We start from the raw sequence: 20419 nt of genomic DNA, 5'->3' as shown, positions 1-20419 counted from the left end.
TCATAGGCATGAGCCACTCCTATACTGTAGAGCAAATCATGCTGGGCCTAAGCTCATTAGTCTTTGTCCTGTAATCAGCTACTATATGGTCTGAAGCAGAGATATGCACAAAAAAATAAAACAGTTTAGGTTTGGTTAGTTTTCCAATCTATCCCCTAATTTTTGGGTTTTGAATTATTCAGATTATGTGTTTCATTTGTTTCCTTTCAAGTCAATAGGATAAACAATTTTGCCCTCTTAATGGTGGGGCTTTCCATCCATTTTAATCAAAAGTGCTTGAAACATGATGAGTGACATCTACGACAGAGGCAACATCTCTCAAGAGTGCCATGAAGACCCCACCATACAAGTGGGGCAAAGGGACCTAACGATGGCATGAAGACTCAAAGTTACTATGAATAGGCTCCAAGAAGATTTCAAAAGGATCTTTTATTCAGATAGAAAAGAACTCACATGCCCTGAAGTAGACGGGGATATGATTTATTTTCTATCTGATTAAAAGATCTTTTGAAAAACGTAATACCCTGATGCAGAGTCTGAACTCAAAATGTGATTGCGCTGATGTTCTATAGATCCTGATTCTGTTAAGAAATATTTGATTTTTTCAGTCTATTTTTGAATTATTGGACTGAACAATCTTTAAAAAGATTAAAGCACTGTTTTTTTTTTTTTGTGGGACTGATTATATTTACACTAGTAAAAGAGGCCCATTTCAGAGCAAATGAAACGGGCCCTAGCAAGGTTTTCATCGCCAACACCCCCCTCCCTCCCTGGCCAACCCCTTCATTGTTCTGCCATTGCTCCGCCCCCCACATCATGACGTTTGACGCGAGGGTGGGGCCCGGAGCAATTTCCCACCCACCCCCCGCCTCCCTCCCTGCCAACCCCTTCGTTGTTCTGCCATTGCTCCGCCCTCGAGGGTGGGGCCCGGAGCAATTTTGGTGGCTTCACCACCACGAACCTTCGAACTTTTTTGAAGGAAGTCAGGGCTTGGCTTCACTGACGTCAGTGTCCTCAGAACGTTGAGGGTGAGTTTTATTATAGTAGATGGTTTTATCTATGGGGATACATAAACCTCTGATATTTCTTTATTTGGATTTTGCTCACACCTTTTTCAGTAGTAGCTCAAGGTGAGTTACATTCAGGTACAATGGATATTTCTCTGTCCCTGGAGGGCTCACAATCTAACTTTGTACCTGAGGCAATGGAGGGTTAAGCGATATGATGGCCCCAAAACTTTAATATGTCACATTTATTAATTTAGGGCTCCTTTTGCAAGCCGCAGTAGCGATTCCTGCATGGCAAATGCAACAAAGCCCATAGGAAATGAAGGAGCCTCGTCGCATTTGCCGCACCAGGAATCACTATCACAGTTTTGTAAAAGGAGGCCTTAGTAATAGTGAAGCTTTTTTGATATACTGTGAATTTATCTAAAGGACTTTTATAATATAGGTACCTTTTAGACTCACATGGGTACCCTGTTATAAAATGAAGCCCTAATAGCAGATTGACTCTCATATCCACAAAGGAAGTGTGTGTGTGTTTGCTCTTTGCCCTGACTTGTGTCTGCAAGTCCTCTCCTCTTTCCTCCTTTACAATGGAGTCTGTCTGCTGCTGTAGTACATGAGGCCTCAGGTTATTTTTTTTTTGACACATAGACTGAATTGGGCAGCCCAGTCTACTTCTGCCTGAGCCTGGGTATGCTATTGCTGTCTAAGAATCAATATATTTTTCAATGTTCAACGCTATTTTAACTCTCCTAGTCTGCAACTAACAAGCCCCCCTTTTCCTCTGAACAGGAAAGAAAAGAACAGAAAATGGTGTTGCTTTCTATTTCAGTTTCCTGCTGACATCATCATCCATGGGATTTGGGAGACGTCAGGCTGGGATAAGCTTGCTTAGCTGTTTGTCAAAAGGTTTCAACATAATCGGTGAAGTGGCACCTGCTTCTTTGTTGTTCCTCTCTAAGGTGCTTCTGCTGTGTATGCTAAGCAGAGACATGCAATCTTCCTGGGCCCATATACAATAATGGATCGAAAAACAAATGATTTTTGGATCATGCAACCATTCAGTTTGAAGAAACCGAACCAAAAATACCTTCATTTGTCATGTTTTGCAATTAGATTTAAAACAAATGCACATCCCTTGTCTGAGGGTATTTTATTTATTTAATTTATTTTTAGGTCATTTATACCCCGCCTTTTGCTGCAGTTTTGCAGCCCCAAAGCGGCTTACAATAAACTCATAAAATAAATTGAGTACAAGGAGAGTTGGAATGAAGGGAGGAAGGGAATATAAATACAATCTGAAAACAAATTAAAAGTAGGCAGGGAAAGGAAAGCAAAAGAGGAGAAAGGAAAAAGGGAAAAAGTCTGAAATCAGATCTTGACTCGCTGAGTCTCGGTAAGGCAGGCGAAGAGGATAGCGAGCTGAGAGGGTGCATCTGTTGTCTTTCTAAGCTAGGGAGAAGGGAATGGTAGGTCTTTCTAAACAACTTGTTTTAACGGTGAAGCCAGAAGTATTGCAAGAATTTCAAATAATCATGCAGTTGAGCATGCGTGTGGTCTGGAGTACTTTAGAACTGAATACTTGAGAAACAATGTCAAAAGTAGTCATTTGTAATGTTCTCTCTTTTTCAAATTGGGAGCCCTCCAGGGACCGAAAAATGTCTACTATGATTTCCCTTATTCCCTCCAGTGGAGAACTGCTCAATCAGAGCATCTTTTTGTAACCTGGACATGTCAAGTTCCAGGTCTAAATATAGACATCCACCTTGTTGAACATGGACATCCCTTCCCCTTCTGCAATCGGAGCTGGACATCTGAATTTTGGCCCCGTCCTAGTCCTGCTCAAAACATGCCCAGATCACGCCCACCCTTGCCATATGGATGTACTGCAGTTTTAGACATCTATATTCTGGCTTTATAAATTTGGGATTTGGACATCCACACAATATGGATATCTCAATGACAGTTTTTAGACATCCACAACATGAACAGAAGTTCTAAAATAACCACCAGAAGCGCATATACAGTGGTGGAAATAAGTATTTGATCCCTTGCTGATTTTGTAAGTTTGCCCACTGACAAAGACATGAGCAGCCCATAATTGAAGGGTAGGTTATTGGTAACAGTGAGAGATAGCACATCACAAATTAAATCCGGAAAATCACATTGTGGAAAGTATATGAATTTATTTGCATTCTGCAGAGGGAAATAAGTATTTAATCCCTCTGGCAAACAAGACCTAATACTTGGTGGCAAAACCCTTGTTGGCAAGCACAGCGGTCAGACGTCTTCTGTAGTTGATGATGAGGTTTGCACACATGTCAGGAGGAATTTTGGTCCACTCCTCTTTGCAGATCATCTCTAAATCATTAAGAGTTCTGGGCTGTCGCTTGGCAACTCGCAGCTTCAGCTCCCTCCATAAGTTTTCAATGGGATTAAGGTCTGGTGACTGGCTAGGCCACTCCATGACCCTAATGTGCTTCTTCCTGAGCCACTCCTTTGTTGCCTTGGCTGTATGTTTTGGGTCATTGTCGTGCTGGAAGACCCAGCCACGACCCATTTTTAAGGCCCTGGCGGAGGGAAGGAGGTTGTCACTCAGAATTGTACGGTACATGGCCCCATCCATTCTCCCATTGATGCGGTGAAGTAGTCCTGTGCCCTTAGCAGAGAAACACCCCCAAAACATAACATTTCCACCTCCATGCTTGACAGTGGGGACGGTGTTCTTTGGGTCATAGGCAGCATTTCTCTTCCTCCAAACACGGCGAGTTGAGTTCATGCCAAAGAGCTCAATTTTTGTCTCATCTGACCACAGCACCTTCTCCCAATCACTCTCGGCATCATCCAGGTGTTCACTGGCAAACTTCAGACGGGCCGTCACATGTGCCTTCCGGAGCAGGGGGACCTTGCGGGCACTGCAGGATTGCAATCCGTTATGTCGTAATGTGTTACCAATGGTTTTCGTGGTGACAGTGGTCCCAGCTGCCTTGAGATCATTGACAAGTTCCCCCCTTGTAGTTGTAGGCTGATTTCTAACCTTCCTCATGATCAAGGATACCCCACGAGGTGAGATTTTGCGTGGAGCCCCAGATCTTTGTCGATTGACAGTCATTTTGTACTTCTTCCATTTTCTTACTATGGCACCAACAGTTGTCTCCTTCTCGCCCAGCGTCTTACTGATGGTTTTGTAGCCCATTCCAGCCTTGTGCAGGTGTATGATCTTGTCCCTGACATCCTTAGACAGCTCCTTGCTCTTGGCCATTTTGTAGAGGTTAGAGTCTGACTGATTCACTGAGTCTGTGGACAGGTGTCTTTCATACAGGTGACCATTGCCGACAGCTGTCTGTCATGCAGGTAACGAGTTGATTTGGAGCATCTACCTGGTCTGTAGGGGCCAGATCTCTTACTGGTTGGTGGGGGATCAAATACTTATTTCCCTCTGCAGAATGCAAATAAATTCATATACTTTCCACAATGTGATTTTACGGATTTAATTTGTGATGTGCTATCTCTCACTGTTACCAATAACCTACCCTTCAATTATGGGCTGCTCATGTCTTTGTCAGTGGGCAAACTTACAAAATCAGCAAGGGATCAAATACTTATTTCCACCACTGTATGTCTCGCTTCAAAATAGTTCCCTGCTTAGGCTTGCAACCTAGGTGATCTGGTATAAAACTACCCTATTTGTATCCATTAAGATAAACAATTTTCAACTATAAAGAATTCAGCTTGTCTGACCACCTCTTTCTTCTAAAGTGGAAAATAGGGTTGGCAAATGGAAAAAAAGAAGGGAAGAGAAAATAGATTGAAACTTATACTCTGGTGACTTAGGGCCCAGTTTACTAAGCTGCGTTACAGGCATGTTAGCATTTTTAATGCGTATTAACCATGTACGCACCTACAATATCCCTATAGGCGCCTACATGGTTAGGATGCGCACTAATTGTAGGTGCGTTAAAAACACTAACAGGGCCCTTAGTTTCATTACTGATGGCAATAAGGTGAGACATGCTTTATTGAAAGCATTACTCTGCAGCAACATATGCCAGTCAACTGAAGTCAATTCAAGTGCAGATACTTTAATATTAAACCTTATGCAGACAGAACTGCTGGATGAATCGACTTGTGTGAGATGAATGGAACTTTCTACTGTTCATTAAAAATCAATGATCTTATGTAAATATGAATATCCCCTGGATTCTATATATGGCACTCGGGCTGGTAGAAGGTGTGCATGCAAATTAATTGACTTACTAGCCAATTAATTGCAATAATGCATGCACATTTTCCTGGGAGCTATTCTATAACCCTGCTTTGCTTAAATCTCATAGGGGGTCTTTTATTAAAGCTTAGCTCAAGTTATCTGCCGCGTGGCCCATTTTATTCCCATGGGCCCTGCTGCAAATAACTCAAGCTAAGCTTTAGTAAAATACACCCATAAAGTGATACCCAAAAAGGGGCATGACTAGGGGGTGGGGCAGAGGCATTCCAACAAAATTGCATGCAGAGTTATAGAATAGTGCCATTCCCATGCCCAACCAGATTTCAGCTGGTGTAAATTCTGACACCCAAATTTGGGCACAGGAATGGACTCTTAAGTGCTATTTTATAAAGAACACTCACTTGGAGCGCCTCTATCGAATAGCGCGCTGTGGTGATTTTTATGGTGCCCAAATTTGGGCACCATTTATTGAATCCAGTCCTACATGTTCGAATTGAAAGCGTTGGATGTGCATTTGTACTAGGCTGGTGTTTTTGCTCTTACAAATAGAAAGGTTAATGAAATGAAAAATGTAATTGACATTTATTTGCATCATTAACAAGTGCGCACCAGCTCTTTTCTGAGAGGGGGTGTCCCTGCCCATCTCTATTATGCTATGAACAGGTCTTTCCTGGCATCTGCTTCCCAGCATCTCTTAGACATCTGAAGTTCCAGTGCACAAATGAACTTACTGGTTTCTTGCCCACAATGAGTTTTTCCACCTTTTGAACCTGGGAGACGTGATCTTCGTTTGTTTTGAGTTCACGCTTGCGGATTCGTTCGTAAATCCCAATCAGCATCTCCCGTGGGATATCTTCACCATCATCCACACCTGATGGAAACAACAGTTCTCATTACTGAACTTTCTAGGAGTGATGGGGATCTATAGAATTAGCATCATTACCAGCTCAAAGCCATGAGCCTCTTCACAAGGTCATAGCTATGAACAAACAAGAACCTGTTTACTTTAACAACCCTCAACAAGGTTTACTTGTTGGTTTTGTAACGATTTTTCATAACCACCTTTTTCTTTTAGCTAGCTTCATGGGCACTAATTTTATTAGGTGCACGTAAAGTTAGGCGTCAATAATGCACACATATTTATTGACTAATAGCACGTATGTGTACGATTGGCGCCAATAATTGACAATTATGCACTTAAGTGTTAGGAGCTATTCTATAAAATGGCTCAAGTGCCATTGAGTTGACATAAGTGACTGCATCTATATTTTGGTGCACCAAGACAACCTTACGCTGTGTTCTGTAACAGCTTAGGTGCACCTAAGCATCGACAGAGAATTTGTACTAAGTGAGCTTTTTTTGTGGTACCTAATTTATGGCACCAATTTATAGAATTGCTACCTTAGTGCAGTTGGTTATAGATGGCACCATGGAGGTTTAATGACAGGAGATGTCAAGACGTCAAAAAGTTGAAGCCGTCTCCCTTGTGCAGATGCCATATTGTGTGATCCAAAACTTTCGCAGATGCTATTGAAAACAATAGCAAACCCTCATCCAACTGTTTAAAAGCTTTCCTTGTACAAAAATTTGGAGGAAGATAAAGATGCGTCTTTAGCCAATTATGTAGTTCAGTGAAACCAAGCCCAACTAGCAGTTACGTTAATTATCCAGATTAATGTTTTCCCAATGTCTAACTATATCATAATGTGCACTAATCTTTTTCCTTCAGCAATGGTGCAATTCCTAAAGATCATTCTAAAAGAAAATCCTGAAAACCAAACTGGGATGACAAATAGTCCAAGTGATAGGCTGCTTGCTTACCCCTTAAATTTTTGACAAAGTCCTCCAACTTCATTTTACGTTCTGGTTTCACGTTTGGACTGTACATGTCGGTGTTCAGCAGAATGATGGCAAAAGCGAGAATGAAGATGGTATCAGGGTTCCTGAATTGTCTCACAACTCCTGGGTTACAGATACAGTATCGCTGGCTGGAGGGAATACAGAAAGAAAAAAAAATCACAGAAAATGGGAAGTATGAAAACAAACAAGACAATGAATGCTTTCTGTGAAGAAGCTATGAATGATAAGATTATGTCCATTTACAAAAAGTAACTCTTAAATCCTTCACAGAACTTCAGGGGTGTTACCATAAAATAACATGGCATAAGGCAATAGGAAATCATTGCATTTTCTGGATTCAATGGCTTCTGATAAGTCTGAGTTTACTATGGATCACTTCTTAATTTTCACACTTGTGGATTCCTTTTTCTCTGTCATTCTTGGAGTCTGTAATGATCTTAGATCTGTTTTGGTTCCCTCTTATAATTCTTCTATTACTTTTTTCCTTATAGCTCTAAACCTGTAGAGTTTCCAAGAAACAGCTAATAGAAAGGCTACCATGAACATTTATTATTTGGATTTTGCTCACACCTTTTTCAAATAGTAGCTCAAGGTGAATTACATTCAAGTACACTGTGTATTTCCCTGTCCCTGGAGGGCTCATAATCTAAATTTGTACCCGAGGCAATGGAGAGTTAAGTGACTTGCCCTACAATTACAAGGAGCAGCAGTGGGATCTGAACTGGGCACCACCGGATGTCAAGACCTGTGCTATAACCACTAGGCCACTCTTCCACTCCTTTTTTGCACTTCAGGCACAGGCAGCGCCTTCTGACTCTGAGCAAGTCACTTAACCCTCCATTGCCCCATGTAAGCCGCATTGAGCCTGCCATGAGTGGGAAAGCACTGGGTACAAATGTAACAAAATAAAAATAAATAAAATAAATCATAGCCCCGATATTCAGACAATAGGAGATAGCTGGGCTGAACCCAGAAATTCAACACTGGGCCGTTTCTGGTGACCAGCATTGAACATCCAGGTTTTTTTCAGCCAGTTTGAAGATAACCGACTATATCGATATTCAGACATAGCCGGTTATCTTTAACCATTCAAAGATATGCCAGGATTTGACGCAGCCAAATATGCCAGCCAAACCTGGTTTAAAAATCAGCAGATAGCTGGTTACTGTTATGTCTGTGCTCACCTCACCCTCTGGTGGCCAGAACTGGTGGCTGCTGTGGACCGTCACCCATACCAGATTTCAGCCCAGTCCGGTCCGGATCTTCCGGGCTGCCAGACTTGCTTGCTTGGATTGAACCTACACAGCACCCGTAGTTTTCTGGTGATGGTTGCGGCTGAGCTCCAGGTGCTGCTGGGCTTATTAGCCATTCTGAAACCTTGCTGCTTTGCCTTTGCATTGCGTCTAAGGCCCTGGTATGTTGGTGCTTGTTGCACTTCAGCCTAGTTTGATTCCTGTTCTAGTTCCTTGCCTGATTCTGTTTAGTTTATGTGTAGCTTAGCTTGTACTGTCCTAGTCTTGACTCTTGTTTGTATTTACTGTGTCTGGTTCTGGGTTCTCTGTGTTTCTTGTTTAGTGGCTGCCTGGCAGCTTTCAGTCTGTCTTTTGTTTTTCAGTGTTTGGTTCCCTGCTGCAGTGGTTGTTTACAGCTTTCAGTCTGGTCTTTTGGTTTCTCATTCCCTGCCTGGCTGTCTCTGTATATTCCTCTCCCCTCTGACCCTCAGTTCCTGGTTCCGCCTAGTGGGGTATCCGGTCCTGCCTTGCCCAGTAAGCCCTGCCAACCACCTGCAGCCAGAAGCTCAACTTTTGGTGAAAAGTGGCCAAGTGCAGGTGAAGTTTAAGGGTGCCTGCTCTGCTTTAGTCCTGCCTGTTTGCCTCTGTTGCAATTCCAGTCTGGAGTTCCAGTCCTGTTCTGCCTAGTCTCCGGTGTGGGGTGGTTTTGCCTGCCACTGCCGCTCCTCGGCAGTGACCCAAGGGCTCACAAACCAGTTTCCAGCTTTGAAAACATGACAGTTATATCGCATTATAAAAACCACTTATCCGCTAGTCACTAACCACAGATATTCAGAGGGGGATAGACGATTATACCCCGCTGAATATCGGCGGATAGTGGTTAAGTGCTATTTAACAAGTCAGCATCCTCCGGTAAAGAGTTCCAGAGCTTAACTATTCGTTGAGTGAAAAATATTTCCTCCTATTTGTTTTAAAAGTATTTCCATGTAACTTTCTCAAGTGTCCCCTAGTCTTTTTACTTTTGAAACGAGTGAAAAATCGATTTACTTCTACTCGTTCTACATAGTCAAGATTTTGTAGACCTCAGTCCTATCTCCCCTCATCCATCTCTTTTCCAAGCTGAACTGCCCTAACCTCTTTAGCCTTTCCTCATATGAGAGGAGCTCCATCCCCTTTATTATTTTGGTCAATCTTCTTTGAACCTTTTCTAATTCCACTATATCTTTTTTGAGATACAGCAACCACTGAAAAATTACCATATGACCAATTATGACGAGTCCTTGTGGCATCTATATGTCAGCAAAGCTCTGAAAAAAATGCCACAGGGTTTTATTGAGGTCTTTTCCTCCATTGAAAGGAAAATATATATAGCCTGATTATTATAATCGAAAAAACTGATGAGGTGTGAAACACTATATGTTCAATTCCACATTTTGGTTTGGTAACTATATAAGTGTCCGCTTTGAAAATTCATGAATAACTTTAAACGTTTATGTTAGATAGTTAAGAATTAGACCCGTTATTTACCCATCGGCACTTTGATGAATAAGTTATATGCAGAGTGGCTACATTTTGCTGCAGAACATAACATTTTTTTCACCACTATCCCCCATCTCAAAGCACAATCCCTTTCCAGATAAATTTCGTTTTTCTAGGTATAACATGGACAAGTTTATCCATAAAGCTTCTGGCATTAAAAAAAACTAAATATTTATGTGCTTTGGCAATGCCCCACTAAAAACAAGATTTGATATACAGTGATAACCACCGAAGGTCATGTTGGATAACAGTTGACTAAAAGAAGGCCCAAAGAGGTTCGGTGAACTGTCTAGTGTAGTATATGGACACAAATGTAACACAAGACCAGGGGTGTACCAAGAGCGGGGCAGTGGGGGTGGTCTGCCCTGAGTGCATGCTGCTGGAGGGGTGCAGAGAGCAGCCGCGCTCCTGTTGGCTCCGCTGGTTCCCTGCTCACTCTGCCCCGGAACAGGTTACTTCCTGTTCCGGGGCATAGGGAGCCGGGAGCCGCTAAGAATGCACCCGGGGGGGGGGGGGGGGGGGGGGGGTTGATGCGCCTGGGGGGTGTCATTGCGCGGGGGGGGGGGGGGGGGTGCACATCGGTGATCCACCCCGGGTGGCAGCCGACCTAGGATCGTCACTGCACAGGACATTAAACATGGTAGTTTAAATGTTTTGCTATCAAACTAGCCTTACCTAAAGGCTTCGATGAGTCGTTCCACTTTCTGAGCTTCTCCTTGAACCCGGATATGTGCTTGAAATTTCCTGAGAGCTTCATCCAGTTCCATGGCTGAGAAGTCCATTTCGTCCACCACACAACTGAAATGAAACCAGAGGCAAATTATGTATATTTATTCCTCCCCCTCTTCCCCCCAAGATGGGGACAGTTATTATTATTAAGCATTAAAACAGCATAGTGGATGCTATGGGAATGGAAAGGTGAACTTATGCAAATAATGACAGCTGCTTGAACAACGCATCAGGATAATCATATCAATGGAGAGGCAGAAAAAGTGGAATAAGCAGAGCTCTGAGGTTAGTTTTATTATGCTGTTATTGGCATAAGTCAGTGAGGAGACATCTCATTGCAACAGATAATCATTAGCTTTGATCGTTCTAACCGGTGATTTATTACCATTCCATGTCCTTAAAAAATATATATCTATATATTGATTTCACACTGATTAAAAAAGAAGGACTATCAAACACCTTGAGGCTGAAGAGAAATGTCCCATCGGAAGGAGATGATGGGCTGGGTGATCATCTCTGTATGAGATCAGTGCTCCATAAATCATTCTTCCTCACATGCAGCTGACAGGCTGCTCATGCATTTTTTTTTTTAAAGCAAATCCAATTATCCCATCTCAGTGACCCTATCCTCCTCACCCAATATTGCAGCTTACCAAATACTTTTTTCCCTTCCCTCCCTCCATGCTTTCATCACTTTGCTTTGCACATGCCGCTAGGTTTATAAATCTTTTAGCAGGAAAAAATGTCACTCTGCTTCACCATCTGCCGTCAGCTCGAAAATAATAAATTGTCAATGAGCAGAGACAATCTCAGAACATTACTAATCGCATCGTTCAGTGTAATATGTCCTTTCTAATCTAATTTGTCAGACAGGATGCAGTGATTGCTTCCTTCTCTCTCCTTTAGAGTTGAAAAGAGGAGTGCCACTAAAATTTTAAAGATTATTAGGGTCAGTAAACAGCTGCAGCAACGATGATTGTATTAATTTAAAGGCTCACGCCAGTGTTTAATGTATTATGTATATTTGCCATGGTTATAACATACGTCCCCAAAGTTTATATAAGGCGCCGAAAATCTGCATGGAAACTGAAACGTATTCTATAACAATGTGCATGACTTAATTGGTTAACTAGCTAATCAGCGTTGTTAATTGGATGTTAACAAGCAATTATCAGCACTAATTGGCATTGCGATTTATGTGCACAACTCCCTAAGTGTATTCTATAACGTGGTGCACCTAAGTTCTAAGTTGTATAGTTGAAAAGGGGGCTTGGCCATGGGTGGAGTGTGGGTGTTTCTAAAATCTATGTGCATTATTATAGAATATACCCGATCTGCACCTAATTTATGCATTGGGATTTACACAAGTAAAATGTGGCCTAAATGGACATGACAAAATTTAGTCATGTGGCAAGCCGCTCTGCGTATTCTATATACCACGTGGAAATTTAAATCTATGCTATCAAACTTTAGGCGTACTTTAGAGAATATGCCTAGGTGCAATTTTTTTCCACCATATATAGACTCTAGCCCACAGTGTCCAAAACTGGTGGCTGATTTTTGGGCATCGATCCAAGATGTGCATCAAACTAAATTGCCTGAGCCAATTAGTGCCAATAACTGGGTGCTAATTGGCACTAATTGATACCAATTTGGATTTGAGTGTACATCTTGCTATGTGCTATTCTATAACAATGTGCACCCAAATCCCATAGCATGCAACCCAAGAGAGGGTGTGGCCATGGGAAGTACATAGGTGGAATGCCATACACACCAAGAAGTGTTTCCTATGAAGGAAGATGTAGTCCAAGGAGTAGGGAAGGGACGTGAGGCAACCAATCCAGGCAGGTAACCAAAACTTGAGCAGATAAATTCTTTATTGCCAATGGCCAGATATAAAAGACTCAACCCGGTTCTGTGTTTCGGCAAATGGTATGCCTGATTCAGGAGTCAACGTATCTGTGTCAATATTTTCAGCTGTGCAATCTTGCAGCTGGAAAGCTACCTTTGCTAAATTGTCTAGTGACACATCAAAAAGCACAGCACTAAAGAATAATGCTTTAAGTGATTTATCCACAATTGACACGGATACATTGACTCCTGATGCAGGCATACAATTTGCCGAAACACGGAACTATGGTCATTGGCAATAAAGATTTTATCTACTCAGTTTTTGGTGTCCTGCCTGGATTGGTTGCCCCACGTCCTTTCCTTGGACAGCAAGTACATGGGTAGGTCATGACCGTTCCTGAACTTTACGCACAGAGTTATAGATGGGGATGTGTGCCCAAACTGGGCACCAGGAATTACTGGTTTCAGTGGCACTCAATGGTATTCCAAAGCGGACGCTCATCTTTGAGTGCTCATTATGGAATAGCATTCAGCACTGATTTTTTTGGCGTCAATGTTTGAGCGCCATTTACTAATCTAGCCCATAAGCAATGATGCTCAATATACATATTATAAGGTCTTATCTGGATAATGGCTGAACATCACCACTGTGCCATCGCCGCTATCTAGATCAATTTTTGTTCTGCCTCTTTATTATAGGGACAGTATTGGGCCATTAGGATAAATTTTGGGCCCTGTTCTCTGTCCACAGATTCTATAAATGGTGTTCAAATCACTGTACGCAATCCTGAGAAGCATGTGCAACTAAATTGGCAAATGGATGGCGATGGGATTTGACATAATCAAAGCGGTTTACATATTATATACAGGTACTTATTTTGTACCTGGGGCAATGGAGGGTTAAGTGTCGCAAGGAGCTACAGAGGGAATTAAACTCGGTTCCGCTGGTTTTCGGGCTGCTTCACTAACCATTAGCTACTCCTCCATTCCAACCAAATGAACCAATTAGCACCAATAATTAGGAGCTGACAGTCAATTATTGGTGTTAATTGGCAACAATTTGAATTTGCACGCACACCTTGCTAAGCGCTATTCTATAAAGATCCACGTGCAAACCTTATAGCATGCAACTCATAAGGGGATGTGGACATGGGCAGGGCACGGGTGGGTCAGGGGCATTTACTAAAGATAGGTGCAGTATAACTGAATACCGGGGATCTGCGTCTAACTTATGCATCAGGAGTTACACCAGGTTTTAGTTGGTGTAAATTCTCGTGCCTAAAGTTTGGTACGGAAATTGGCTCTAAGCGCTGTTCTAAACAGAGCGCAGCTTGTATCGCCATTTATAGAATAGCGCTCCATGCAGAGTTTTTTTGGCACTACTTTTCCAGTGAAAACAGAACAAAACAATCAAAAAGGAGGAACAAACCTCACGAAGCCGTGAGCAACAAAAAGAAAACAGTGAGGTAAACCAAGGAGGATAACAAAGAATTCTTTATTGAAGATGCTAAAAAACAACTCAACACAGCTGTGTTTCGGCCCGAAGACCTGCCTCAGGGGTCTTGATAAATCTTGGATGTTGTAATGTAGTGCTCAACAACAGGAAAGGTTATATGCAAGGATCTAGCTGTGAAATCCTTCTGTTACACTTGCATCATTTACATTAGCCAACTAATCGGCTACTGTTCTTCAGCGTTTTTGCAAGACAGAGGATAACAGAAGGATTTCACAGCTAGATCCTTGCATATAACCTTTCCTGTTGTTCAGCACTACATTACAACATCCAAGATTTATCAAGACCCCTGAGGCAGGTCTTTGGGCCGAAAGACGGCCGCGTCGGGTTGATTTTTTAGCATCTTCAATAAAGAATTATTTGTTATGCTCCTTGGTTTACCTCACTGTTTTCTTTTTGTTGCTCACTGTTTTTCCAGTACCATTTATTGAATCTAGTCAAAAGAGCAGGTCTATAACTAAGCTCCCACGGTTACACACCCCTTGCACGTATAAATGCAGAGGAAAATGCATATAAGCATCCTAAGCACTATTCTATAAGGGCACACATAAGTGCTATAGGGCTAGATTCTATATAAGGCCCCATGAAAAATCCTTGCAGAAAAAATAATACACCTAGGTGTATTCTATAAAGTATGTCTAAATTTAGGTGTACTTTACAAAATAAGCCTAAATTTCTGCACGGATTATAGAATACGCTGAGTGCCCGTCCATGTGACTAAATTTAAATGTGGGAAGTGCGCCGATGGACTGGGTGTATAATATAACATTGTGCATAGATTTTAGAAATGCTCACAACCCGCCCAACTCCATGTCCCCTTTTCAGCTATGCAACTTAGAATCTATGTGCATCACGTTATAGAATATGCTTAGACAGTTCTGCGCATAAATTCTAATTAATGCTAATTAGTGTCAATAATTGCTTAAGTGGCAGATTAAGTGATTAAGCTGCAAATCCAAAGTACAACTGGATTTGTGCACGCAACTTAAGTTGTGTTATATAGAATCCAGGGATAGTGGGTGAGGAATGTTCCCATAATTTATAGGATTACGGGTTGCGGAGCTCCATTTATAAAATGTGATTTCAACGTGAATCCGGCACCTACCTTTCGGGGCCATTTACTGAATCCAGCCTTAACAGTGTGACACAGTGGCACAATTCTGCTTTCCTTCATTCATACACACATTTTTGTATAGAGGGATTCAATGTGGGGGAACCCAATGGAGGCAAACATGGTACAGTGTGTCTCAGTAGGGTAGCAGGAGATATATGAGTGGGTGGATGGGGAGAAGGAGAGGGTTATAGGGTAGGAGTAGTTACTGAGAATGTATGTGAGGAGTGTGTTTGTGTGTGTGTACATGTGTATATCTCAGTGGTACGGAATGTAATGTTTTTAGAGTGAATTCCTGCTTTTATTCAACTTTACAGTTGGGATTTCCATCTGTTAAAAAAGTCTGGTACAAGAAATTTCATGACGAAGTATTTGAATGATTAATTCTGTAGGACTTTCTTGATCTTAAACATATGTCTTTGAATTTATGTAACCCGCTTCGATTCAGTATTGATATTAGTGAGATATAAATACCTTGAATAGAATAGTTTACCTCATTGATTGTACTTATACATATATTTGGTCATTTTACTATTGTTACAAAAGAATAGCCATACTGGGCCAGACCAATGGTCAATCTAGCCCAGTATCCTGCTTCGAACAGGAAAGGTTTTCATAGCAAAATCTAGACATCCTAGCTTCCACAAGCAAGAAATTTTTATCTCTTGAGGTACTCCATCTTATTTTGGAACACAGAGAGCTTAATCCATGTGAAAATATTTACTAGGTTTGTAGCATGATCCATGCGGCCCCGGAAACCTGAACTACTGTTTCAGAAATTATTCTTCATTGTGAAATCCCAGCCTCATACTTTCTGCCTTGCTTCACAAAAGGCCTAGCAAGGTCTTCCCAAATTAGTGCATCTGCGTCCTCCCCTTCCCCCCACCCCCCACCACATTCATATTACTAAACTCTACTACACATTCTATCACAATTTAACTGCAACATGGTCATCTGTTCTGGAAGAAAGGGAAGAAGAGAAAGAGATGAAATGTTGGTCCAACCTTCTGTCCGCACTTCAAGATCCAAGTTTTTTCCTTACTCTCCATCCATCCTCATCCTCCTCCACAATATCTCTTTAAAGTCAACTAGACTGTATACTCCACTGGTCATGGACTGTCTCTTCTACGTGTCACAGTGCTATTTAAGGGCTCCTTTTATTAAGGTGTGCTAATGGATTCAATGCCCACTAAATGCTAAGAAGCCCATAGGAATAAAATAGGCTGCATGGCACTCAACACATGCTAATTCCATTAGCACACCTTAGTAAAAGGAGCCTTAAATGTTTAATGGTAGTAGCAGTATCAATGATCCTTCATAAATTACCTGACTTCAAAACTCTACCAGAACAAGATAACATTGAACTCTTTATACTTGCTTACTTCAATTACTTTGTCACTAAGTGAACGTTGTGCATTACTCCCTTATCTCTTACACCTGTTATGAACTGTTTATACACTTACTTTAATAATTTATTTTAATACTGTTTGTACCCTAAACCTTATAATACCTTGTATAAATGGCGATAGCCACTACGGCTTTATGTAAGCCACATTGAGCCTGCAAAAAGGTGGGAAAATGTGGGATACAAATGCAAGAAATAAATAAATAATGAAGGTTGCACAGCACTTACTCAAGCACATCTCTGTTGAACTGCTTCTGCCTGTTGCCCAAGAACTCCCCAATCATTTGCCTGCTGAGTCCTTTCCGCTGCAGGAGAAAGTGGGCCACACCAACTGGCGTGTCAGGCACGAAGCCTCTCTCAATGAGGTATTGGATTCCTTTTTCAGGTTTCCTGGAGAGAAACAAAAAATACAAAGTCACTATTCATCCTCTCCCAAGGCCTTTCCACGATCTCATTTGCCAAAGATAAATATGGAGAACATATTTCTCCACGCCAATGGGGCATAAGCTGAGACAGTCATGGTTCTGCACCTCTGCAAGCATGGAGTTGCAGTCCTATTGTAATGGAGTAAAAGCAGCACTATCTCAATTTATCCCCCTTGATCAGAAGTTATGCCGCTGTAAAGATAAATCGCTCTCACTGGCAGGGCCCCCTGTTCCCTATGGCGCCTCCAGGGTAAGTTCTGTGGCAAGAGTTTGGAAATTCTGCAGTAAAGATGTTAAAATTATGGCGGTTATGCAGCACAGTTACATGCACTGGCACAGAGTATAAATTATTTAACAATGTTATTGCAATAGTTTTTCAGCCTTTCTGGAGTTTCTGGAAATTATTATCTTATCCTTTTCTGCTTTTATTTCATTCTTGCCTCTGTTTCAGAATTCATCTCTTTTTCATTTTCCATTGCTTTTTTTCTTCTCACATATTTTCTGTCATTACAATCTTTTCCCCTCCTAAAGATTTATTTCCTGTTGCCTGCCTCCATTCCTTTAATACTCTTACCAGACTGTCTTCCTTCCACTATCCTATCCAATTCCTCCTGCAGTTTTTCCTCCTTCTTGTCTCTCATCACAGTCTCCTAGTTCCATTTCTGCCTTTTCCTTCATACAGCCTCACCATCCAATCTCTCATCCCTTTCTTATTTCCCTTTATCTGCCCTTGCACCCTGTCCTCTCTCTTCTCATACTTCATTGCCTTCTTTCTTTCTCTTTCCCCATCCTCTTTTTCTCATGTCCCTTTTCCCATCTTATTTCTTTTCTTCCCTAAGCTGTGGCAAAAAGTGGCCTGCGGTAGTGTGGGCGTGTGTTTTTGGCACAAACTGGGCCACTCTTTACCGCGTCTGGGAAAAGAGATTTTTTTTCAATGGGCCAGGAAAAGGGTCTGCGGTAAAACTGAAACCAAGGAACGCCTATTTATGGCCTCAGCCCTTACCACCACCTACTGATCTAGAAGTAAGGGCTCACGTGCTACACGCGTGGTGACCTGTCAGTACGCGCCAACTGTCGATTAACACCGGAAACACCGAACATTGGCATTTTTTAGCATGCGCTAAAAATAGGCACGCGTTAAATGCTAAAGACGCCAATGTACTCCTATGGGCGTCTTTAGTGTTTAGCGCGTGCCTATTTTTAGCACGCTAAAAACGCCAGCATGCCTAAGTAAAAGACCGCCTCAAAAATAATTTCTCCCGCGGTATGGGCGATTGCCAACTCTGAAATTACCACTAGGGAGCGCACTAGCCTGGCGGTAGTCTCATTTTGGCACGCACTACATGTGCGCAGAGCCTACTGCGCCTTTATAAAATGGCCCTTAGTTGGCTACATGTAGGTCTTTAGCGGTATATCAAGTGCATTGAAATAAACAAAGAAATATACATGTACTTCAACGCATAATTAGGCGCAACAGTTACAACTGCCACTGACTTGGCGAAACAGTTGGTGCTTAACTTTAGACGCATCAACACCAACTTATTCTAGTATTCTATAACGGAATCTTAGCATCAAGATGTCATTATAGGATTGGCACTAAGAGCATGGTATTGGGGCACCTAAATCTTGGCGCCAATGTATAGCATTGCCAGCAAAGCCTTTTCTATGGGGAAAATAGCATAACCGCCCATCCTGTTCACAAGTAAAAGAATGGATGTTCTTAAACAATGTACATGCTCTTCCTGCGCAGAGAAGACATGGTTCTGGGGTGATGATCAGAGATGCACATGTCTATTTCAATAAAAGCAGGCTGTATGGCTTTGATTATTGGTACAAACCCAGTGAGGGATATTTTCTCACAGAATATGCACCACTGCAGGCTGAATTTCATTATTGCCCTTTAATATTTTTCCCTCAACAGAGGAAAATAATTTTCCACAATTAGCTCTTGAATTTAAGCTGTCAGTGCATGTTTCCTGTGATAACAGGGAATAGCTAAGTTCTACCTCTAGCTCTCCAATCACTGGATGACCTTGAACAACTTATTTTTCATATCTTTGGTCTCTTCCATTAATTGTTTCCTGCTATTGCAGCAGGCTGTCCTGGACACAAATTAGCTGTAACCTTAATGTCATCTCACAAGTAGCAATCTCGCTGTCTGTTAGAGAAGCGCTCAGGAATTCACAAATTGCTGCTTTCACATTTTGGGTCATGTATTTTCTTGAATGCTGTCCTGGCACTTCCATTCTGCACATCACCTGTCAGGGCTGCCGAGAGACTGAGCCGGGCCCGGGGCAAGGCCGCTGCCGCCCCCAAAGATCATCGCCGCTGCCGCTCCCCACCCACCACAACTGTAAATACCTTGGCTGGCGGGGACCCCAAGGCCTCGCCAGCAGAAGAGTGTTCTTCTATTGCTGTTCTTCTTCACTCTACCGAATGGCCTGGCCCTGCGGCTGCTTTTTCTCTCACGTCGCACATGCTCGGTTTCAAAACCGATCATGCGCGGCCTGAGGGGAACGCAGCAGAGTGAAGAAGAGCAGCGCTGGAGGAAGATCTCTTCTGCTGGCAGGGCCCAAGGGGACCCCCACCAGCCTGCTGTGTCTACTCCTCCAGTTCCTCCCCAGCCTCCAAAGGGGGCCCGGCACCAAAGTTTTCTCACTCCTGCTCCTGTCGGGACGTGATCACCTGGGTCCCATCAGGTGCAGGAGAGAGAGAGAGAGAGAGAGAGAGAGACAGAGAGACAGAGAGAGAGAGAGAGACCCCGACACCGGGCCCCCTTGGGGGCTAGAGAGAACCCAGAGGAGTATACTGACATATACATACTCACGTGTATACACACATGTGCATATATGTATGTATTCTAAACATTCCCTTAGTATGCGCTTTGTATGCTTTTTGTTTTGTTTAATTTGTGAAAGAACTTTATTGGAACCTTACAGCAATAAAACTACAATAAATCTTGTTTTGCATAACAGAATTTAGCTTGTAAACTTGTAATTTGTGTTTACATTTTTCTATGGATTCAAAGCTGAACAAGACTCCATCCCACAACATATGGTTCTCTCTCACAGTCAACAGATATCTACAGTTTGTAACATGATCAGTTCAAAGCCTTGGCGATCTCATAGTAAGTTTTTACATTTTCTGGGGACACAGGGCTGTGTATCCACAAATGGACTGAATCTACAGGATGAGCTGCGGGATACTGTACTTCCTAACATAAGTGGAATCAATTTCCAAAAATAACAAGGTGACCCTGGAGGAGTACACAAACCAAAGAATAGGGTGGGTAAGGTCTTGCAAAGGACACAAGGGGGAGACAGAGATTCTTTTACATGAAAATTTATTAAAAATACACCAAAAGACTCGACACAGAGGCTTTGTTTCAGCGCAGCCTGCCTCAGGAGTCTAAGAATATGGTATACACTACTTTGTACTGTCCATCCAATCCTAGATACGGGGAAAAAGAAGGAGTAGCTAAGCAACCATATGTCAAGTTGAAACAAGCTTCTATTCTGAGGA

The 20419-nt window shown here is 42.2% G+C and overlaps 1 protein-coding gene across 5 annotated transcripts in view; it reads right to left on the bottom strand.

Annotated features, from left to right (window-relative positions):
• The window catches only part of IQSEC1 (IQ motif and Sec7 domain 1), a 998050-nt gene that overhangs the window by 51662 nt on the left and 925969 nt on the right, over positions 1–20419 (bottom strand). For all 5 annotated transcript variants that reach the window (XM_030208312.1, XM_030208313.1, XM_030208316.1 and 2 more), the window contains 4 exons: positions 16701–16862; positions 10539–10661; positions 7054–7220; positions 5964–6103 (listed from right to left, as the gene is read on the bottom strand). In XM_030208312.1, coding sequence (XP_030064172.1) covers positions 5964–6103; positions 7054–7220; positions 10539–10661; positions 16701–16862 — 592 coding nt within the window. The remainder of the gene's footprint in view (positions 1–5963; positions 6104–7053; positions 7221–10538; positions 10662–16700; positions 16863–20419) is intronic.

Source organism: Microcaecilia unicolor, chromosome 6 (assembly GCF_901765095.1).
Source record: "Microcaecilia unicolor chromosome 6, aMicUni1.1, whole genome shotgun sequence".
In the NCBI taxonomy this organism is placed as follows: domain Eukaryota; kingdom Metazoa; phylum Chordata; class Amphibia; order Gymnophiona; family Siphonopidae; genus Microcaecilia; species Microcaecilia unicolor.
The sequence above is the reverse complement of the archived record's forward strand: the minus strand, read 5'-3'. Positions and strand labels throughout refer to the sequence as shown.